The sequence below is a fragment of the Manis pentadactyla genome, chromosome 10, assembly GCF_030020395.1.
Source record: "Manis pentadactyla isolate mManPen7 chromosome 10, mManPen7.hap1, whole genome shotgun sequence".
Lineage (NCBI taxonomy): Eukaryota > Metazoa > Chordata > Mammalia > Pholidota > Manidae > Manis > Manis pentadactyla.
In genome coordinates this window covers 69976349-70000170 of record NC_080028.1, presented here as the reverse complement: position 1 = coordinate 70000170, position 23822 = coordinate 69976349, and the positions used below count along the sequence as shown (strand labels likewise).

Genomic DNA, 23822 nt, shown 5'->3' with positions numbered 1-23822 from the left:
AGTCCTCAGCTCATGACACACACTCTTTAGTGAGTAATAAATAAGGTTGCACTTCTTTATTTAAAAGTTAGCTCTGACTTCACTTTTGCCTTCTGTGGGTCAGACTGCAGCACGATCCTTGACTCATTTTCTGTTTGTCACCCTCAGAATGTAGACTCTGCCAGCCTCTTCCATTCTGTGTCCACCATGCCTTGTAAATCCTACAGCCCAAGACATATCCATTAAATCCTAATTTAGTTTATTCCATTTTTGCTAAATTAACAGACAGAATATTTTCAAGGATATATAACCACATGACTATACTTGTACAAACCTTCTAACTAGATGTGTTATATGTACTTACTCCTTAATTTAATAAATTTCTTTCTCTATGATAACAGAGTTCCCTTTTGATTAGTCCTACATTCCCTACCAATTGCATGTAACATTCTGCATCCCTCTTCTTAGATTTCTTCCTATATTTTATAATCTTAAAAAAAAAAAGTTCTTCCTCTACTTCCTCTTCTCCTGGCCCATCACTAACTTAGGATTGCTGAGCTGGAAGTGAGCAGTTTTAATTGGCATCTGGGCATCAAAGGGATCTTCCGGTTTGTTCTGGAAGCTTTCCCTATCTCCTTGAAGTGGATTTGAATCACCTTTCAGTAAAAATACACACTGTTTTTGCTGTGTGTTTCATGGAGGCTGAGTCTCTGGTTGTGGCCCAGTGCCCCCTCCCGGTTGGTTTGTGGGATCCATAGCAGATTGTGCCTAGATATGCTGCTGTCTCTTTTGACTGGGTTGGAACAGACTCATCTTGGTAAAGGGATCCCTGATGATGTTGCAAAAATGCAAACCATTGGCTCCTTCAATGTGTTCTTTTGGAAATGACATCTTCATGTGGGACAGATGTCATCTGGGAATTGCTCATGTGGTTCCTGAACTGCTCTTGTTTCTGAAGAAAATGATTTATTGACCAGGGCTCAAATGGGATGGTCTCCTAGCTACTCAAAAACAGAGGGCCCTGATGACACCCGAGGGGGTGGCTGTGGTTTGAGATGGGACTGATGTTGCCAGCCAGGCATTTGATACCTGACTGGTCCAAGGCTTTTGATAAAGCTGGAAAAACCTCAGGTCCCCTTAGATTTTTATTTCCCCCCCGGGAAAGTGGCTTTCTCATCTGTTTGCTGACCTGGATTATCATTACCTTTGCCAGCATGAGTGTGTATGCCTCCAGTGGAAGTCACCTCCCTCTTTTACATCAAGGCTCCCAGCCAGCTGTTGCTCTCAGCGCCTCAGCAGAGTGCTGATGTGTTTAGCTTTGTTTTCAGAAGAACCGTGCCGATGCTGAAGCAGGACCTGACTCCCGCCTTCTTCACTGGCTCTTGCTCTTGGCCCTTGGGTCATGGAGTTCTGCCCCTTCCCCTTTCCTCTTGCTCTTCATTGTACTTAACAGTGCCTTGCTTCTCTGCCTTTTGTCTTCCAGAAGGTATACTTTAAAGTTCTCCCATATGCTACATAAATGATAATAGAAGAATATGTTTTTAGAAGAAATTAAGTAACATACAACTGAATAAAAGAATACAAAATACAAGGGTCCCTCTCCCGAATATCCTTGCTAGGAAGAACTTGGTGTGTGTCCTTTCAGATATTTTAAGCTTTTACATACAGCCACTTACCTATTTTTAACAGAAATGGGACCATTTATAGTACCCATCTGACTGGGACTTTGCCTTGTCCATTCACGTATGTGTGTGTTGGCTGCTCCTTCCTTCCTGCTCTTCCAAATCTTCTGCACCCTTCAAAGTCCAGTTCCCTGCAGAGCCCCTTGTGGCCCATGAGTACTGAGTAATTTTTATTTCTAACTTCTTCTGAATTCCTGTAACCCTTTCTTCCCTCTGGACCACCCATTTTGTCTACTTTTCTGATGTTGTCCTATAATCATTAATTTGTTCTGTTGAACTATACCCAGTTAATTTTTCCTGTCACTGGACGGAAGTTTGCTGTTTAGCAAAGGATGCACAGAGAAATGCTCACACATCATTGCAGAGGAGTGTGAGAAGGGTCTGGCAGGTGGTAGGTTGTTCATACATATTTGTTGAATGAGTGAATTAAATGAGAGAGATAATTAAATAAAATCAGGCATAACGGGGGCATAATTGTAGGTTAACTGACTGCTAGGATTGCTGTGGAAGACTTCAAAGAGGAACTATTTGATTTGGGCTTTGAAGGCTGAGAAGAAACTGGCCAAGAAGATGGGCCTGTTAGACAGGGGTATGGTGGCATGAGTCAGCATGGTTTGCTCATGGCTGTCATCCCCCACTAGTTGCATGAGTATATCTTTTGGCTTCTCCATCAGATAATGAAGTCCTTAAGGTAGGAATGGCATTTACACTCCTGTCTATAACAACAGGTAACATTTATTGAGCACTTACTGTATACCAAATCCTCTCCCAAGTGTTTTACATGCAGTAGCAAGCCTATGAAGTAGGGACCCTTGTGTCTATTTTAGAGATGAGGAAACTAAGGCACAGGTAAAATCGGTAATGTCTCCAAGTCCTCATGACTAGTAAGTGATAGAGCTGGTAAGGCTCTTTCAGAGTCATCATGTCTTCATTTTTAAACAGGACTGGTGATGCGCACCAGAGTTGTGTCAGATTTGCATTAAATGAGGTAATGCCTCTAAACCATCCAGATCAGATCAAATGCCACCTTATCATAACCCTGAATAGAGTAGAACCTCCCTGCTTTATTTCCTTCCTAGCACATGTCACTACTTGGCATGGAGTGGTTTATTTGCTGTCTCCCCTTTTGCCCATTTTATACTTCACCTTGTCCCAGTACCTGGTAGATAGTGTTAAATATTTGTTGAATGAATGAATGACTATGGGTTCCCGCTTCTCACCGTCCCAACTATAGGTGACCAGAAAATGCTTGGTGAATGTGACTAAACACAGACATTCTGTGCCAGTTCCGCAAACGAACAAGGGACCAGGAATTTGTGTTACAAGATGATCAACACTGCTGTCTTCATGCTTCGTTTGCTGTCATGTGTAGGGAGCTGTTGTATGTCTCCTGCCCTTGATTTTCCTGATGTCTCAATTTAAACAGTTTCCAATTTGGGTGTGAAATTATCCGTCAGTCACAGAGAGCTTGTGCTTTCCCCAGGGGCTGTCAGAACCAGCCAGCACTTAACTGGAGAAAACATGGGTGGAAGAGCAAGGGCTGGCTGGGGAAGCCTGCCCTCTTGACCCAGTGCCCCCGTCTGGAATATCCCTTCTCCCCTTGGACAGTGGTCTGAATCTTGCTCTCCCCAAAACCCAATGTGGGTGACACCTCACTTACTTATTCACTGGACCCACACTGGTGTCTCCTGTGTGCCAGGTGCTCACCTGAGCCGGGACCAGGCCGTGGTCCTAGGACTGTACGCTTTTGCCACTTTGACTCAGTTCTGAACACGTCTTCTTGAAAAGTCATCAGTTCCAAAGGGGCCTGGGGAAACCTTACATTTTGGGAAATGTGATTATCAAATGGATGTTAAGTTGCACTGTGCCTGGCATCTTTAATTAGCAAAACTTTTTATTTATTGCTTACTAATAACAGGAAAATTACAAATTAGGCAGATTTCTCTCTGGCAGGACTTCTTCTTGTGTCTGATCTCTGTGGGGAACGGTTCAGGGCTGTAACTGAGAGTTTTGGTGATAGGCTTCCTACGTCATCAGTTGAACATCATAGAGTGAGTTGTCCAGGAGACAGATTCCAGAATGTACCTTAGCTCAGCTCCAAGAACTCTCTCATTCTCTGCTACTGATACACCAATCTTTTAGTCTTGCAGCAGCGGAGAACTCCTAAAGCTAACCAATTTCCTGAGCCATTCTGCAGTATTTGTTTACCAATGCATCCTTCCACCCATCTGGCATTTCCAAGAGCTCATAGCTTAGTGGATTGGGTTGGGTATGTGAATTTAGATTTGCACCTGTAGTCCTCCTGTTCATTCATGGAAGAACATGTCTTCCAGCCAGCCCGTACCCCTAGCCTTGGAAACGACTATTCCTCCTGGTGAAGGGGCATGCCCTACTCATTGCTTCAGGACATCCTCACTGAGCACCCGCTGTACCAGGCATGGGGATACATTACACCACTATTTTCGTTCTCTCAGCCAACCTATAATAAGCCTAGCAGGGAAGTGGTATTTGCCTTGGAAAATGAGGCTTGGAGAGGTCAGGTGCCTTGGTTGGGGTAGCAGAGTTGTAGTGTAAGCCTAGACCTGTCTAGCCCCAAAGTTGTGCACTTAGCCTAGTACAGCCTCAGGACCCCACACTGCCTGATTCTACTCTCTGCCCTGCCACGTACAACCTTGTGCCCTTCAGCCAGTTAAGTCAACTCTCTGAGTCTCACTTTCCCATCTGTAAAATGAGGGTGATCATAGTATGAATCCCTTAGGTTAAGGATGCATACACAGGGTTTGACACTAAGCAAGAGGTAAAATAAAAGAAACAGATTACCATAGACTTGGCTTAAAACAGCACATGTGTATTCTCATAGTTCTGGAGGCTATTAGTCTGAAATCAAGGTGTCAGTACCCTCAGGGCTCTGCACCTTCCAGAAGCTCTGGACAGGGCTCCTTCCTGCCTCTTCCAGCTCTGGTGGCTCCTGGCATTCCTTGGCTTGTGCCCACATCACCCCAGTCTCTGCCAGTGCCTTCTCATGCCCTTCTCTGTCTCCTCTTAGAAGGACAGTTGTTGGATTTAGGGCCCACTGGGATAATCCAGGACAACCTCATCTCGAGATCCTTAACTTAATTACATTTCCAAATATTGTTTTCCAAATAAGGCCACATCTACAGGTTCCAGGGCTTAAGATATAGCTGTACCATTTTGGGGGCCACCGTTTAGCCCATGACAGCTATTATCTTAAAAACAAATTTTGGGGACGACACAAGTAATGCATGAATACATGATCAATGCAGACATCCAGACTTTAAGCTGTCGTCCCTTTGCCCATCATCCTCAGTTGCATTCCCCTCCTGAGGTAACCGTCCTGATGAATTTAGTGCTTATCCTTCCAGACCTTCCTGTTTAGTTGGAAAGAAACATGTTGTCATGGATTATTACCCTGTTGCCAGGCACCAGGATAGGTCCTGGGTGTTTCCGGGTGAGTTAAAGCACAGCCTGGTATCCAGTCAGCTCCCAGCTTTCTGGGGCGGGAGGAGGCAAACCTACCATCTCCACGCACGTCTGAGGTGCTGTGGTGGACACAAAGTGCAGGCGCAGCATGCAGCTCTCTTTGCATCAGATTCAGAAGGCTTTACTGAGTGGGAGACACCCGAGCCTTGTAGGGTGTGAAAGATGCAAACCTTTGGTAGGTAAACTTCTGGGGAGTCGTGTAAGGAAGGGGCCTGGAGTGGGTGTGGCCAATGGCAGGAAGTGAACCTTGATTTGCCAAATAGTCATGCAGACAAAGGACAAGCCTATGTGCTCTGAATGACGGCTGTGTGACAAGTGGCAGCAGATACAGATGGATCCCAAGACCAAATGAGATGCCACTAGGTTACTTGCTAAAGTATCTTCCCAGGGCTTTGTCACATAGAGCACCCAGAAGGAATCCACTGTGGTGAGAAGCATGGCACCAAGACGGCCATGTTCTCCAGGACCCTCAGGACGTGCAGCTCAGGCCCCAAGCTTGCTAGCCCCTACCAGCTATGAGAGTGAGGAGGAGGGGGCACATCACACCTTATGGAAGCATATGCTGTCTCTGAAACCAGCCCAGTGCGCTTGGTGTTGCTTGCACATGCTCAGAGGCCGCCCTATCTGGGCTGCGTGCACCCAATGACCACACAGTTCTGCTGGGGGACTGCCTGGCCAGTGGGTCTGCCTGGGTGTTACCAAGTCCTCAGTCCTCACCCTGGCTCCCCAAGCTAGTGCCTTCTGGTCCGCATATATTCCTGAATCCTGCAACCAAGCTCAAGGTCATTCTTATTAGCCATCAGGCCACTGAGACTCCTCCTAGGCCTCGGTGTGCCAGTGCCACTGCCGGGCAATCCTAAGTGACAGCTCCACTCGGAGCCCTCCTTGGAGGGACTCTCCTGTGCACTTTCACAGATGATCTCACTCAGTCTTCACGACAGCCCGAGGAGGCAGATGGGATTCTTGTATTTACTCTATAGAGAGTGAAAAAACTGAGGCACAGAGAGGGTGAGTGACTTGCCAAGCTCACGCCTCTAGGAAGAGGAAGCCCAGAATTTGAACCCAAGCAGGTGACTCTCGAGCCCATGCCCTTCATTGCTTCAGCTCTGCTCTCTACTGAGTCCCTCAGCCCACTGGCCACCAGGTTGCCATCCCATAGATCAGCCGGTGCTACCGCTGACATCAGGCTTCTTGATAAAATGTCATTCAAGAAGTGTGGTCTGCTTAAAAAAGAAACTGAAATCTTGAAACTACAAGGAATGGAAAATCCATGGATATGTTTTCAGCTCAGGATACTTAATTCCCAAATGTGCCAAACGCCAGCTCAGTGTTAATACGGAAGGACTGAAAATGTGAGAAATAAAATTAAAAGCCTTCTGTTCCAGAAGAGAGGACCAGTCGAAAAAGGGAGCATTATCTGGGTTTCCATTACCGACACTTTGAAACTATGCCAGCACTTCAGTGCTCAGTGCCTGAGCACCACCTCAGAGGAAGCTGGGCCCCATCGGTTCTTGATCCTCATGGCACAAGCGAAGGGCTCTCGGAAGTGCCAGGCTCTCAGAGAAAGCCCCCAGCCTCCTCTAGGGCTCCTTTTCCCCAGTGGGCCAGCGCTGCGCTGCTCAGAATGGCTGGTGAGCTTGCCCCAAGATGCCCCAGAGAGAGATTAGGAAAGATGGTGGCTTCTCAAAAGTGGAAACACGCTCATGGACTGAAGAGAAGGCCGCTTAAGTTCAGAGCTGGCCTGCAACCCCCTTTCCTGCTGTCTGTTCAGCTGGGATGGTGAAAGGGAAGGTGTGGGATGGGAGGGTGAGCTACGGCAGTTAGCTTTCCATAACAGCAGGTGGGATGCTGCACATTCACAAATGGGACGTTGGTGAGGTCCTGGTGGGTGAGTGCTGGCCCCAGTTTACAGATGAGGAAACCAGGGCTCACAGTTTCATGGTTAATAAGTGGCAAGACCCAGGTCTTCTGCCTAAGACACCATACCCTGTGTCTTTCCCCTGGGACCTTGGCAGCCAAGCTAATCAATAAAGAGCTTCCAGAGAAACAAGCCCCCTACCCCACCCCAGGTGCCTGAAGCAGCCTCCAGGATGTGAAACTAAATCCCTAGGAAGAATCTGGTGGGAGCATTCCAGAGTCAGTTTGCTTTTATCTGCGAAATGAGCGGTACCTGCTGATCTGCACTGTGAGCATTGCTATGATGGTAAAGATACAGTCCATACATGGCATTAGCCGAAAACGGTCCAGGTGTACACATGCTCCAATTGCCTGATTGTCTTCATTTCCCATTTACAAGAAACTGCCTTTCAGATGCCCAGCTTTATGAATTTCTTCCTTCAGAGATGAGCCTAGATTCTTCTTTTGCACCCACATTTCTTTGGGAGGAGGCAGCAGGTGGTAGAAAGAAGACAGCTTGGGATTCAGCAAAACCTGGCTTCGAATTGTTGCTGTGCCTGAGGGTATGTCACTTAGCTTCTCTGGCCCTCTTGGAGAGTATGGGAAACATACCACTCATATTAAAAGGTTGTTTCAAGGTCCATGAATGAATGTAATTAAATGACAAGATCCTTAAAGGTCATTTCTTATCACTGTCCTCTATGAAGATCTGGGGCCTTATTTTATTCTCAAGGCTCTGAAAGTCATTTCATGAAGCCATGGAACTCAACATTGGTTCCTGCCCACGAAGAAGAATTAAATGTTTTCCTGAAATTACCAATAATTTTTCTACATCTGTTCAACCAATTAGAGCTGGGGTTGGCAAGCTTTCTCTGTAAATGCCCAGATAATAAATATTTTAGGTGTATGGCCATGCTGTCTCTGTCATAATTACTCAACTTCCTTGAAAAAAATGTGAAAGCAGCCAGAGATGGTCCACAGACCTCACACAAGTGTCACTGTGTCCCAGTAAAAATCTGTTCACAAAAAACGGACTGGATTTGGCCTGAGGGTCATAGTTTGTGACTGCTGACAGAGAGAATGGGGAGGTGCCGGGTTTAGGGATGGGAAATGCAGAAATGAATGAATCGCAGTCCCTGCCTGGGAGGGTTTTCCGCAGTTGACGTGCCTTCTCTTGCGTGCTCACGAGGGGTGCTCTATTGCAGAAAGACACTTTGGAGTGACAGACATAGCAGGTCTGTTATCCTTGCCATCTGATATCTCCTGCATACACACCCTGATGACCCAGACCTGCTCCTGTCTGCAGTAATGAGCTCCACAGACCTGTGGCTCCAACATCCCAGATATCTTTTAATGCTGTTAAGTGGTGCTCAATGGTCCCTGGCTGATTTCCCAGTAACAGTTTTGGTTGTGCTGGTGTGTGCTTAAGGAAATCCTACACTCACTCTCCACTCATAGCCCACCACCAGTGAGAGCAGGTTTGCATGCTGGAGTTTGCAGAGCTCTGCTTTGCTCTGGCATCTTCTGCTTGCTCTGTGCTCAGGTTCTCTGCTTGTTCAGTGGGAGTTAAGGTTGAAATGAAAATGAATGAGGCAGTTTGTTCAGTGTTTACAGAACTGTTTTCTTTCTAAATAAATCGTGCTCATGACCTTTCTTTAGGAGGATCTCCTCCGGGGAAGCTTGGTATGGGAAATGGATCAAAGTAGAACCCCCTCCTGTTAGAGAAGGACACTGGGGAAGGGGGAATATCTGGCCAACAAAGCCCTTTGGGCAGCTGCTAGAAACCTGGGGACCTGTCAGGAGCAGGTAAGCACACCCCACCCCATGAGATACAAGCCAGTGCAAGACTGGAAACCCACTACAGTGGGGTTGCTTCTCTCCTCAGGCATTGGTGCCCCATCTGTAGGGGGAGCGAGTTTGGATTCGTTGAATGCTCCCAGCTTGTCAGTATAGGCCTGAGTCTTTGGCTAGACATTGGCTGAGTACTTATAACTAAGAATTTATGGCTTTGCATTAGTAATTTAAGCCAATAGAAACTGTAGACAGTTGTTGATTTGTACTTTTCTTAGTACTTTTCTTAGAGATGAGCATTAAAAAAAATACCTGTTGATGAAAAGGTGATGGACAGAGAGGTTGGCAGATCATCATATGTGCACAGTTGAGATGGCATGTGTGTGTCAAGTGTGTGCAGTAGCCTCCTGGCTGTTCCCTCTTGCCTGCCTCCCAGTCTCCTCTCCACTCTGCAGCCAGAGTGAAGACTCACTGAAACATGAACCTGCCCAACCTTTACCTTGCTCAACTCCCATCATGGCTTCACGCTGGGACAACAAAGACCGGAGCTGTGCTATCTCCCTCCCACCGCAGCCTCGGCCCCAGCCTGCCTCCCCCAAGGCCACTTCTCCTTATCACCAACCCCATGTATCGGTTATCCTGGTTCTTCACTGTGGACTTTCACAGCATGGCTGCATTGACTGGTTTAAAGATCGTCCCCCCGATGGACTGCACACTCTGTGAGTCCCAGCGCCTCGTCTCTTCTGGTCACTGCTGCCTCCCTGGTACCCAGATAATCTGTCCCATAAGAGGAACTTAGTACTGATTTCTGGACTAAATGTCTGAATAACCTGAGGGTTTGTGCATCTGTGGAGTGTAGCAGTTGGTCCTTCACTCATGTGTGAGGGCTGCTGGGCCTCAAGCCATCTGTCTGTTCTTCCCAACACCCCTGATGTCCATGAATGAGAGTAACTGCCATTTAGCAGCACCTGTTCTCTGCCAGGCGCTGGGCACGGGGCAGTTCTTGCTGGATCTGCTGAAGCCACACACCTGTGGCAGGGCAGTCTCTGTTGCCCATTTCACAGGAGGAGGAGGAGGCCCAGAGAGGGACTGTGGCTTGTTCTAGGCCACACAGCTAGTCAGAGCTTAATGCCAGCAGACTGAAGTCCCAATCCAGTCCTTTTTTAAAAAAATTATTCGTTTAAAATGAAGAAAGAAATCACACTTGGCCATTTTTTTTGTATTTTATTTTATTATTTTATTTTGGTATCATTAATGTAAAATTACATGAGCAACATCATGGTTACTTGATTCCCCTCGTTATCAAGTCTCCACCATATACCCCATTACAGTCACTGTCCATCAGCAAAGTAAGATGCTGTAGAATCACTACTTGTCTTCTCTGTGCTGTACTGCCTTCCCCATGCCCCCCCCACCCCATGTTATGTATGCTAATCGTAATGCCCCTTATTCACCTTTTCCCTCCTTTCCCACCCACCCTCTCCTGTCCCTTTCCCTTTGGTAACTGTTAGTCCATTCTTGGGTTCTGTGAGTCTGCTGCTGTTTTGTTCCTTCAGTTTTTGCTTTGTGCTTATGCTACACAGATGAATGAAATCATTTGCTATTTGTCTTTCTCCTCCTGGCTTATTTCACTGAGCATAATACTCTCTAACTCCATTGTTGTTGCAAATGGTTGGATTTGTTTTCTTCTTATGGCTGAATAACATTCTATTGTGTATACGTAACACATCTTCTTTATTCATTCATCTACTGACAGACACTTAGGTTGCTTCCATGTCTTAGCTATTGTAAATAGTGCTGCGATAAACATAGGAGTGCATATGTCTTTTTGAAACTGGAAAACTTCATTCTTTGGGTAAATTCCTAGGAGTGGAAGTCCGGGTCAAAAGGTTTTTAGTTTTTTGAGTAATCTCCATACTGCTTTCCACAATGGTTGAACTAGTTTACATTCCCACCAGCAGTGTAGGAGGGTTCCCCTTTCTCTGCATCCTCACCAGCATTTGTTGTTGCTTGCCTTTTGGATGTTGGCCATCCTAACTGGTGTGAGGTGATATCTCATTGTGGTTTTAATTTGCATTTCCCTGATAATTAGCAATGTGGAGCATCTTTTCATGTGCCTGTTGGCCATCTGAATTTCTTCTTTGGAGAAGTGTCTATTCATATCCTTCACCCATTTTTTAAATCAGGTTATTTGCTTTTTGGGTGTTGAGGCATGTGAGTTCTTTATATAGTTTGAATGTTAACCCCTTGTTGGATATGTCATTTACCAATATATTCTCCCATACTGTAGGATGCCTTTTTGTTCTACTGATGGTGTCCTTTGCTGTATAGGAGCTTTTTAGTACGATGTAGTCCCATTTGTTCATTTTTTATTTTGTTTCCCTTGCCTCAGGAAAAAGTTGCTCATGTTTATATTCAAGAGATTTTTGCCTATGTTTTCTTCAAAGAGTTTTATGGTTTCATGACTTACATTCAGGTCTTTGATCCATTTTGAGTTTACTTTTGTGTATGGGGTTAGACAATAATGCAGTTTCATTCTCTTGCATGTAGCTGTCCAGTTTTTCCAACACCAGTTGTTGAAGAGGCTGTCATTTCCCCCATTGTATATCCATGGCTCCTTTATCGAATATTAATTGACCATATATGATTGGGTTTATATCAGGGCTCTGTAGTCTGTTCCATTGGTCTATGGGTCTGTTCTTGTGCCAGTACCAAATTGTCTTGATTACTGTCGCTTTGTGGTAGAGTTTGAAGTTGGGGAGCATAATCCCCCCAGCTTTATTCTTCCTTCTCATATTGCTTTGACTATTCGGGGTCTTTTGTGGTTCCATATGAATTTTAAAACTATTTGCTCTAGTTGTTGAAGAATGCTGTTGGTATTTTGCATTGACTCTGTAGATTGCTTTAGGCAGATTGGCCTACATTTTGACAATATTAATTCTTCCTATCCGTGAGCATGGGATGTGTTTCCATTTATTGGTATCTTCTTTAATTTCTCTCATGAATGTCTTGTAGTTTTCAGTGTATAGGTCTTTCACTTCCTTGGTTAAGTTTATTCCTAGGTATTTTATTCTTTTTGGTGCAATTGTGAATGAAATTGTTTTCCTGATTTCTCTTTCTGTTAGTTCATCATTAGTGTATAGGAATGCCACAGATTTCTAACACTTGGCCATTTTTAAAGAGCTGATAAATATGCCACTAATACTGCAGAAACCAGAAGAACACCGTAGTTATAACTAACCATCTGACATACTTCGACATGCTTTTTCTCTGTTTTTCAGCTGTATGGTCTGATAGCCTCCTTATAAGGCAGCAATATTATAATATCATTTTCTGCCCAGGGAATAGAAAGATAATTCAGTCATTGTTCCACATGGTTGATCAAAACTTTCTAACATTCTATTTGAAAGATTTAAAGCAATATGAAAGAATTTTACAGTGAATACCTGTATACCCATACCTCGATTCTGCAGCTGGCATCTTACTAAAATTGCTTTATCATCTTCCACTAGTCTTTTGCTCCCTCCCTCTCCTTTCCTTTCTATACCCGTCAATTAATCTGTATTTTTATAAAATGTGTTTCACAGTAAATTACAGATACTAATGAATATTTCTTCCAAAACACTGTAGTATGTGTCACTGACTGGAGTTCAATATTTTTGGTTTACAGATTTTTTTCTTTTGAGGCAAAACTTAGATTGAAGTGCACACGTGGTAATTATAAGCTCAGTGTATTTTGACAAGTGTGTAAACCTGTGTAGCCCAAATGCCTATCACGACACAGAGCATGACCATCATTCCAGAATATTCTTTCCTGCCCCTCCCCACTCAGTCCCCACACCTCTCTCCCCAAGGCAGTCACTGTCTTGGTTTCCACACACACACACCCCATCATAGACATAATACCTTTTTCTTTTAATTTAAAATGTCAAGGTTGTCGCATTTTTTTTTTAGAGCGGTAATCCACTCATGTACATGGTCAAAATTTATGAGGTATCAAGTTTTACAGTAAAAAAACACATCTTTCTCTTGCCCTGACCTTTGTTTCTCAGTGCCTTCTCTCAGAGGTGTCTACGGATGGCAGTTTCTCATGTGTTTTTCTAGAAATGGGGAATGCAAATCCAGGCACAGTGGTGTGTCTGTCTCTCAAGTTCTTCATGAAAATAGCAGCTTACCTGACATACTGTTTCATGTCCTGCTTTGTCACTTGACATTGCACCTCAGAGATCATTTGTGTTAGCAGAGGCGACCTATGCTACTCTTTCAGCACTCACACAGTCTGCCTCTGACTATACCAATATTCTATGTAACCTTTTCATTCCTTGTGTCCAGGCTATTATTGTTGTAAATGGTGTTGCCATGAATGCCCTTGTGTAGCCCTGGTTGTACATATGTCCATGTATCTTCGTTATTTGGAAAGAAACTAGATGTCCATGCCTAGTAAACCCTTCAAAGGTCTTATCTACCAGTTCTTTACTCCCAACCAAGAGTCTCTGACCTCAGCTGATATTTGAGCCTCATGTGGATCTGATGCCTCTAATTGTGTATTTGTTAAACAAATAAATAAATTAACAGATAAACACAGACCCCTGAAAGTGGTCCAGACTGGCTGCCTCCTGGTGGCCTGGAGAGCAGAGACTGACTTTATGCTCAAAGCAGCAGGCCTGGGCCTGTCTGTTGTCTGGCTGGGCCAGCCAAGCTGGAAGACAGAGCTGCGCTACTTCCCATTTTGTTCCTTATTAAGACATGAGGTGAAAACGCAGTGATGTAGGATGGGGAAAGGTTGTCATTTTTGGCAGTGACAAGTGAGAGTTAATTGCCTAAGGGAAGGCTATTTGAAAAGAGGGATGAGTGAGAAAGTGAGTCTGGAAAACAAATTAGGGGTGTCATTTCCAGACTGGGACAAAGATTTGCTTCTCCTTGATGTCCATCTTTTGCCTTTTCTTCTGAGCAGTGAGTCTGAGAGCCCTGAAATTGGAAGAGAGAATACAATTCTCTTCCTGTGGTTTCTCTTATCTCTAAACTTAGCTACCCTTATTGTGCATGAAGATTTTGAATTTGCTATAAAGCAGTTTAAAAATGGATTGACATTTCAGTGTGGAAATACAGCGTACATTGTCATTCACCGATTTCATCGGCGCAAATACTAATTCAGTTCCCACACTGTGCCAGGTGCTGGGCGAGGCTGCTGTGTGTCATGGTGAGTGAGGGGACATGGAAGCCGCTGTCTTCAAGCTCATAGAGAGGGACCAGTACCCAGGTGACCCAGAATGGAGTGATCGCAGGCTGAGCAGCATCCACAGTAGCGGGTGGCAGTGGAGCTCTGCTGAGTTCTGGTGGTGGGGAAGGCATCTCAGAGGCTTTCCTATTTCACCTGAGGCTTGAAAGATGAGAGGAACACCAGCCATACAGAGAGTTCAGGGGAAGCAGGGAGGGGAATGTGACTTATGCTAATACTTGTTTCACAGGATTAAATGTGCAAGTACATTGACACTAATAGGTGTTCAACACAATCCCTCCCCATCCTCCCCCAGCCTTTTTGATTCTTCCTAAAAGGGCAGTCAGAGACTAGCTGTCATGGGGCAGGGGAGGAAGAAACCAAGGTTTGTGGAATCCAGGTGACTTCTGGGATCAGAACTCAAAATGTCTGCATTTCCATTAGTTCCTTGAAACCTTACGTATACAGCTCAGAGTCTGTAGGGTGACTTGTGTTCCCAGAGATGGCAAAGGACCTGGGGTTTCCTGGGGAGAAAGCCAGATACCATGGCCTGGCCTGGGTCTTTACCTTGGCCACCAGGCCTGGTTCCTACCAACTTTCACCCTGCGGTTGCAAGGTAACAGGCTTTAAGAAAGGCTTAGGGTTTTAGATGCAAATGTGTACCCATGCACGTCTTCTCTGGAGCAGTCAAGTCCTTCCAGACCTTTCTTCAGCCCATCAGAAGTCTCTGCACCCGCTGAAACTCTTCAGTGTGAATCTGGGTGGCATCGTTCCCTGGGCTTCCCAGCGCACAGACAACAAAGACAGTGAATGGGGACTTTGTGGTGTGTGGCAGGAGAGTGCCGTGATGGGAAGGGCAGGCTCTGGAGCTGGACCACCTGTGCTGGCATCCCACCTCTGTCACCTACGAGCTGAACGACCCTGGGAGAGTTACTTTCTCAGCAGTCTATTGCTGTATTAAAAACACAGCTATTTTCTTATCTCTCACGACTGTGTGGTTGCTGGGCTCTGCTGGCTGGTTTTGCTACGTTATATGGTGTTGGCTGGAGCTGCAGTCCCTGGGGCGCGGCCGTGCCTGGCTCCAAGATGGCAGGCTCATTCCTCTGGCCCTGGTGCCAGCTCTCCACTGGGATCTCAGATGAGGGTATTCAGCCTCTCCACTTAGAAAAAGTTTAGCGCTTGCCGTCACTGAAGCTGAGGAAGAATCAGGGGCTGGGAGATGGGCGTCACAGCATCACCACTTCCTCCGTGTATTCACACAGGCCTTTCCTGACCTGTGCAATGGGGGCTGACTTGCACCCACAGGGCTGTGGGAGGGGGCTGACCTGGAGAGAGGTGTGACGTGGGAGTGCTCTGTGAAGCAGGAGGCCGTGGGGATGCCTGGTGGTGGTGTCACTATGTGCTCACAACTCAGGATGGAAGGGAGGGCGGCTCCAAGGAAGGGACGGTTCCCTGTCTGCCTTTGCCACCCCTGCCTGAGTCCCAGCTCTGCAGGTGGAAGGAGGCGGGGTTTTCCCTGTGGCTTTGGCAGGTTGCTTGGTTCACTCCTCACCTCCCTCCCTCCCTCCTTCCTTTCCTTCCCTGCCACCTTTCTTCCCTGCCCTCTCCCCTTCTTCCTGTTTAAATACCCATTTAGTCAGCACATTTGTCATGCTTTTTGGCAGAACCTCTGCTGTCTGAACCCTCTTCCTAGAGCTGAGGAAATACCACCGGACTGCCAGGGTGAGCCAGTGTCCGAGCTCCTGGCTGGCCTGTTGACCTTGTGAGGGGGCTACAGGTAGCTGGCCTCCCCCTGCTCCTCATGCCCAGCAGCCCAGGAAATCCTCAGTTGGGAGAGACTGTAGAAACTACAGCCCCGGGGCTGATTCTCTGTGGGTTTCACCTGTCCCCCCTCATCCTTCTGTTTGTCCAGGGGCCCTGGGAGTCCCGTTTCCCCAGTAGCAGGCTCTGCCTTTGCTGCACCCCAGACCACAGGCCAGGGACGAGCTGTCCCCTCTAGTGTGAGGGAGAGCTGAATAAAGACAGCCTTGCTGCTGGTCACTTGTTCAGGGCAACCCCAGGGGAAGGCTGCGTGCCAGGATGTGTCCTCCAGGGTTCCCTGGGGCTTCGGGAGGTCACACGGGGTGTATATCAATAGAAGGCTAGTCTTATAAAATACTGTCCACCCCACATTTCTTTTATTGCCAGAATATGAAGTAAAATCAGCTTTCTCTAAACCCCAGGTGGTATCTGGCACCAGCCTGGGTAGACAGCATGAAGAGACAGAATTTTAAGATGTGTGTAAAGTTTGGCTATCAGCCATCATCATGCAATTGCGTAGAGCCAGGCCTGATTTTCAGGGTACCACAGAGGTCAGAGGGTTCAAAGATTTTTTTCCAGCCAGCCTTCTGGGCGGAACTCAAGTAGACACAGAAATGTTCCTGGCTTGCTCATCCCAGTAATGCCACTTGATTAGAAGAAAAGCTCCTCACTCGGATAATTTAGTAACTCCCAGCTACTTACATCCACGGTCCAAGATGTTCCCTAAAATCAGCATCCCCAAGGGGAAACTTACCTCTCAGGAAAATACCTTCCTCTAAGAATATGTCATTTTTGAAGGAGCTTCTTGTTCTTATCATTGTGAAGTAGTGTCTGTCCTTAAAAACCTCACCTTGTCTCTTATTTCAGTCCTTCTGCTCAGTCCTTCCCTTCAGCTTTGGGGGGGTGAACACAGTCAGAACCTTCCCTCTGGTAAGTGAGGTGCCCTGGCTCCAAGCTGTTCACTTCAGTTTGAAGTGAAGTTGCCCGTGAAGGAGGTGAATGGTGGGCATCATGACGGGCTGGCACGGCTAATGTCTTCACTGGCCATGAGTCCCTCCTCTTACCCGATCTGCTGACCTGCTCCTTTCCCAGCCTCGGAGAAGAGGAGGGGCAGAGAGCTGCCTTCCAGCCCCGCAGGAGAAGGTGTTGAGTCCTGGCCACGTTCCGGGGTCTGGGCGGAAGTGCCAAGGGGAGGATGGTCAGCTTTCAGAGCCTGCCTTTGCCTCTCTCCATCCCAAGGCATGAAAACGTCTGGGCGCAAAGTCCCTCCTCTCTGGCCTTCTGAATTCTAGCAAAATGCATTTAGGGGATAGAGGAAGGACTAGAAAGAATACTTTGTTTACCTTAGTGGTAATAAGGTATACACTTAATAATTAATATGTGTCTTTATGGTCCCAGGATTAATGCATCTACATTGTGGAAAGAACAGGAAAGTTCAAGTACATACTACAAATTCCTCTGACTTCTCTCTCTCAGTGAGAGTCCCTGTCATCTTTCAGATCTATTTCATTCTAACTTACTGATAGACAGACATTATAAGTTATAGTGAGGAATCACAGTGGGCATTTACAGTTCATAGCACCTTTTTATTAAACAGAGACCAGGAGCTTTCTTCTGTGTCATTAAAAATTTATTAAAAGTATGTTTTGGAGGGATATACATTTTTATTTACATTTTTAATTGGTAGTACATTATTTCAAAACTCAAACTGATATAAAAGTGCGTTCAATGAATAAACTCACTCCCAATGCCATGCACCAGCTGCCAGCCCCCACCCCCAACGCCCACACGGTGCACTGTTAAAGGTGTCTTGAATTAAAGTGCTAAAGCTTCTTGATGCAAAACCAAACAAATGCAGCTTGATAGTCTTACTTCTCCCCTTCTGTGCCCAGGGCAGTTTGTGAGGTGCGCCATCTGCACCCAGCTTTCGCTTTCAGTTGGCGATCTATATTGGAGATCTTTTCATAGAAGCACGTGGAAATCTATCTTGCTTTTCAAAAGCATGTTTAAATTTTTTTTTTGGAGCAATTCATTCAAAAGATACATTTTTTTTTGTCCTATAGAAAGATGACAAATGAAAAATAAACCTCTTTTTCTCCCCAATTCCACTGTTAATCTATTATCAGTAATAGCGGTATGAATATTTTCGTATGTATTTTTCTGAAATTGTGTTTATGCTTGTACCCTCATGAATATGCCTGTGTACCCCTCTTCTTTAACCTGGCTATTTCATGTGGATATGCCCTAATTCCTTGAATCATTGCTCAAGAGTTGGACCTTTAGGTTGTTTGAATTTTTTTTCTTGTCTAAGCAATGGGAAGAGGAAGGATCTTGGATGTGAGTTTTGGTCCGTGTCTCTGATTGTTTCTTCTAGATAAACTGTAGGAGTGAGATTTCTGGGTCAGAGGACATGGGTTCCTGTAGGGATCTTGGTACACGCTGCCTCGTGGCTTCCCTAGTAGATTACGGTGCCTCTCTTCCCAGCCACCCACGGGAAAGTGACAGCCACCTAAGTAAGCAGCAGGGCCTGGTGACTCCCAGCCCAGCCTGTGCCTGTTCTTTTGAAGCTGAAGTTGCCTCAGGTGGCACGGCAGCTTTCTCCTTGTTGGGTCTGAAGGACTCTCTCACTAGCAGCTTTTAGCAGGGCAGCACCGGGAGCCCAGTCTGATCGCTTAGCTCCATGCATCCGTAAGGGCTTAGGTTGCGCCATTCTCCCCTCAGGCCTCCATATATTGGGCGAGAGATACCCCTTGGATTGGCAGGATGGATTCTGTGTCTTATGTCAAGGATAGCAGAACATACTGCTCTAACTTCAGTATTATTACTTTTTTGTCACATATTGTCATATAATGTCATTTTGTCATATATTGTCATATAATTGCCGTAGTATAAGAATAGCGCACAGCTATTGAGAACTTTGTACCTGCCAAGGCACTGTTCTGCATACCTACTGACATCAGCTCATTACATCTCCAAAACAACCGTATGGTTTTCTACTATTATACCCATTTTACAGATGAGGATAACATGACACAGAGAAGTCAAGTGATTTGCTTGTGGCCACAAAGGAAAAGGTGGAACTGGGATTTGAGCCTGAGCTGTGTGGTTCCAGAGCACAGGCTCCATTACCACTGCATTCTCCGCTTCAAAGGGAACCCAATGCTCCTTTAAGGAGTACCTTCTAGTGTCTTCCAACCCCCTGAAAGGGCAGACCTTAATAACCACCTGAAAGGGCAGTAAGAAGTCTTACCTTCCTCACCTTTTAGCTCTTTTCTTCTCTGTTGGCTGAGGGTTTATAGCAGAAAAGCCTTTGAAATTGGAAAGATCTGAATTGGTATCCACTTCCTTACATGTGTGAACCAAGTTCTCAGTCTCCCTGAGACTCAGTTTCCACATCTATCAAGTGGGATAATCCCCTGGCCCTAGGATTGTTATCAAGACTGATGAAGACTGGATTACACAAAAGCTTTGATGTTGCAAAGTGAGAGACATTCTCTTTCTCTCACAACCCCACATGCTTCTCTTTCCTACCTCTTAGTTTTGATCCGTATTCTTAAATGCCAGGTGGTTCAGGTTTGATCATACCACAGAAAGTAGGAGAGTACTCCCTGAGGGTGATGATCATAACCCACTAAATGAGCAGCCACTGTGGCGCTTGTGGCCTTCCATTGTGTCTGTGCTGCCTTAAACTGCTCAGACATCACAATGGAGGAAGGCTGGCACTGTTTTGGGGCAGACATCAGCCTGGTGTGTTTATGTACCAGCTGTGCCTGTGTGTGTAATGTTCATCACGATGCTAATGGGTATTTTTCCCCCTGCACATTTGATATCTTGCATCTCAGATCCTAATCAGACCTTTATAGCTCCCAAATTACATGCTTTTCCATGCCTGCGATTATCTCAATAGGATTAACAATCCTTTTTCCATAAAGATATTTGAGATTGTGCATGGTGGCATATTTTTATTACTGTAGCAACCGTCTCTATCCTTCCACCAAATCTCTTGCTGTTTTCCAGTAACTGCTTTTTCACCTCATTCTGACCAGGAAATGTTCCGGGATCAGTGGGTGGCAGAATTCTCCCGTGATCATGCAAACCGCGGTAACCATGGTGCTTCTTCTCTCTCTCCCTCTCCCCCCTCTCCTGATGCTGGCGGCAGGTGCCCGGAGATTTGAGTCAAACATCCGAAGACCAGAGTTTGTCGGATTTTGAAATGTAAGTCCAGGGCAGCTGCTCCTGAGGGCCCTTTAGAAATAGGCCTCTGTTGTTTGGCTTGTGTCCCAGAAGAGCACAGGGGAGAACAGAAACCACTGTTTAATCAGCAGAGGCCAATTTGATTATCATAGAGGTAGGAAGCTGTTCACTTACAGCCCAAGTGTGGCCTTCAGATGTGTTTTATCTGCTCTCTTATATATAAAAAAACATTTTTTGGGTTAACATTTAAAAGTTGGAAGATAGCGTATAACAATTTAAATTGTCTCTTATTTTAAAAGACTTAAATCCCTGCAAGACCAGTCAGCTAAAGCTGAAGAGCAGCTTCCTCCTTCATGCAGAGCATGTGCTCTTCAGCTCACTGCAGTCCCCACTCCTCCTTATTGCCTGACTCTGGCTTCCTTCACTCATTTCATTGCCTGTGTGTCTCCTTTAGGAATTTGAGTTTACAACCCCTGCATTATTGGGAACAACAGTAGTTAAGTGCATTGTTCTGATTTTTTAAATTGAGTTTGATTCTCCCTGGTGCCTCTGCTGATAAGCCCCAAGGAATTTAATTAGTCTTAGACCATCTATTTCTGACCAGGTTGATTTGGGCTTTGGGCAGATACTCCCCTTTGGCTGGTAAAGAAAGTGGAGTGAGTCCTGGCTTAAGGCTAGGCAGACCCTCCATCCTCTCTCATTCATTTGTACCTAGTGGAAGAAGGTTTGCCCTCTCCAAGGAAAGTGTCATCTGAGAGAAACCTGATTATGAAGAGAGAGAGTAGGACATTGGAAAGAGCATTTATCAGAGCCAGGCTGACCTGTGTTGCAATCTCAGGCCTGACACTGGGTGACCTTGGGTAAACTGCTTAACTTTACTGGGCCTGAGTTTCCTCATTCATAAGCTGAAGGTCGTGATTCCACCTTGTAGGGCTGTGGTAGGGTTAGAGTGACGCATTTAGAGGCATCAAGAGGCCACTGCTAGGTTGGCAGGTGAGGAGGTCGATGTAGTTAAGAGGTGAAGGGTGGAGATCAAAGGTGAGTGCCTCCTGTGGGCCTGTGGCTGGAGGGAGTGCAGGGCAAAGAGGATAATGGAATGGCATCTTGTGGGGGACAAGGGTGGGGACAAGCTGGGAACACATGTGGAAGCCATCATTGGGGGAGGGGTCCCAGAGACAAGTCAGTTGCGAGGCAGAAGGGACTCATTAAAGCAAGACTGTGTCAAGCCCCTGGTGGAGGTATCCCACCAGGCACTCGATGGCACAGTGAATGAGCCACAGTCTCTGCCCTCAAGCAGCCTCTGCCTGGCCCATCAGCACCATTTCTCCCACAGAGATTTACATCCTCCCCTCACTGATTTGCTCACCTCCACTAAAAGCAGAGGGAAGTGTCATTTTCCCCTCTCAAGGCAGAGCCCCAAATCCTCCATGCAGCTTGCAGGAAGGCCTTTGCTGGCCTCTGGATTCATCCCCAGTCTTCCCCTTCCTGCTCCATGCACACCAGCCATTCTGACCACTCAGCTCTTCTAACTCAGGTCCTTCCTACTCAGGATCATTATTTTATTCATCTCCCAGTCTAGACATTGTTTCCTCTGTGCTAGGCATTGTTCTCACACCTCCTGTCCCTTCAGCAGCGTTTGACATGGGTATCATCTTACAGCTGCCAGATTCAAGCCAGGATTCAAATCCAGGCAGTCTTGGTCTACCCCTTGTGCCTTCAGAAATGTTAACCCTCCCGCCTGAAGTACCATTCCCCACCTCAACCTCCTTCCCCCAACTTACTAGCTCTGAGTATTCCTCCAAGCCCCACACAGACAGTGCTTCCGCAAGGCAGCCTTCTCTGATGCCTCAGACCAGAGCACGCCCCTCTGGCATTCACCTTCCTGAGATCCAGTGTTCCTCCGTGGCACTTAGAACAATGGTAACTGAATAATTCCTGTGCAACAATTATATATGCATCTAACAATAGAGTCTCAGCACACATGATGTAAAAATCAACAGAAATGAAGGGAGCAAAAGGTAGCTCCACAATAATAGCTGGTGACTCTAATACCCCACTCTCAATGATGGATGCAACAAGTAGAGAGGAGATCGATAAGCAAATAGGAGATTTGAACAGCACTATAAACCAGTTAGATCTAACAGAAATGTATAGAGCACTTGACCAGGCGCCAGCAGAATGCACGTTCCTCTTAAGTACACATGGAACATTCTCCAGGATAGACCATATATTAAGCCACAAAAGAAGTCTCAATAAGTTTACAAAGATGGAAATCATGCAAAGTATCCTCTCTGACTACAGTGGAATGATTTTTATGGGGGTTTGTCTGTCTCCCATGTTAAACTGCATACCCCCTGAAGGTTAGAACCATGCCTGCTTTCTTCATTACCTGATCTCCAGTACCTAGAGTAGTATCTGGCACATAGTCGGTTCTCAGTGAATACTTGTTTAATGCCTGAGTGGACAAACAAAAGAATGAACAAAGGAATTAATATCTAGGAGGGACTGGTCATGTAAACAATCCTTCTAATACAGTGCTCTGAAAGGGAAAAACGCCTAACTCAGCCTGGGGGTCCAGCCCTTACCCATCTAGGAAGGTTAATGACACGAACATGTTAAGTGCACCTCTGCACCCCCTCTCACCCTCCCAGTGACAGAAATGAAATGGGGACACTCTAGGCACTCAAAGTTTTGGGTACTTTTACAGGAAGAATGTCATTAGATATACAAACCAATTTGGTGGCTCAGAATCAAAATTTGTACTTGGAGCCCCGGGGAAGTGATCACTGGGGCTTATTTGCTCCACAAAGGGGGTCAGCATCTCAGCTCTTGCTGTTTCAGGAGGAACCATTTCTTTGTGAAAATAAAATGTGCTTTACTCTAGAGGTTGTGAGACTTTCGAGCCATGGATTCTTCAATCATCAGCGTCTCAGATTGTGTTCTAAGCACAGGAGGCTTAGAATGTTTATGAGCTGTCCTTTAGTGAGGAGAGCTCTGAAAAAAGCATTTAGTCCTGGAGGAACTCTAAGTAAGGGAAGGGCTGGAATCTCCTAGCCCTTCCAGACATGCAATGCTGTTTTGATAGCTGTTATGATTTATCTTGAAGTTTCCGTGACAACCTATCAGCTCCTCTCCACTTGATTTGGACTCAGCCTTGTGGAAGATGGGTGGTGGTGATGATGACTGCAGTGGGTGGGCACAGCGAGGAGGCAGTGTGACCCCCCTGGGTGCCCCAGAAACCTGGTGGGTGTTAGCGCATATGAACTGCCACAGCCTCATCAGGGGCTTCATTTATTGCCTTGTCTTTCAGATGGGGAAACTGACAGATAGGTTACGGGCCATGGTCACTCAGTAAGAACTGAAGGGCAGCTCTTTCTCATCCTGAATTACAAAATGCATACATAATTTAAACTAAGTTCTTCAAGAATAATCTTGGGGAATTGAGTGATGAGCCACTGGTCCTTCAGCTCACTATTAAGTGTGATAGACATTGTCACAAATTGCTTGTGTGTAATGCTTCTTAGAGGAGAAAATTGTTTTTTCCTCTCTGTTTTTAGTAAATTGAAATGACCAATCTTGATCTTTTTTCTGGTCAGATCAAACCGGGCGCTGATCAACGTCTGGATCCCATCAGTGTTTCTCCGGGGCAAAGCAGCCAGTGCCTTCCACGTGTATCAGGTAACTGCCCAGCTTTCAGTTAGACACCGTCGCTGGCGTAGAACCCACAGCCATGGTCACGCTGAGGCACTCTGGCCTCTGAT

General features: G+C 46.0%; 1 protein-coding gene across 20 annotated transcripts in view; it reads left to right on the top strand.

The window, feature by feature from the left end:
• The window catches only part of LOC118928528 (sorting nexin-29), a 599207-nt gene that overhangs the window by 431370 nt on the left and 144015 nt on the right, over positions 1-23822 (top strand). For 18 of the 20 annotated variants that reach the window (XM_057486934.1, XM_057486922.1, XM_057486916.1 and 15 more), the window contains 2 exons: positions 20027-20082; positions 23658-23739. The exons of 1 other annotated variant lie outside the window; for it this stretch is intronic. In XM_057486934.1, the coding sequence (XP_057342917.1) occupies positions 20027-20082; positions 23658-23739 (138 nt within the window). Of the gene's footprint in view, positions 1-19913; positions 20083-23657; positions 23740-23822 lie in introns of all 20 variants that reach the window. One more of the 20 variants, XR_008992099.1, reaches the window with a different exon arrangement.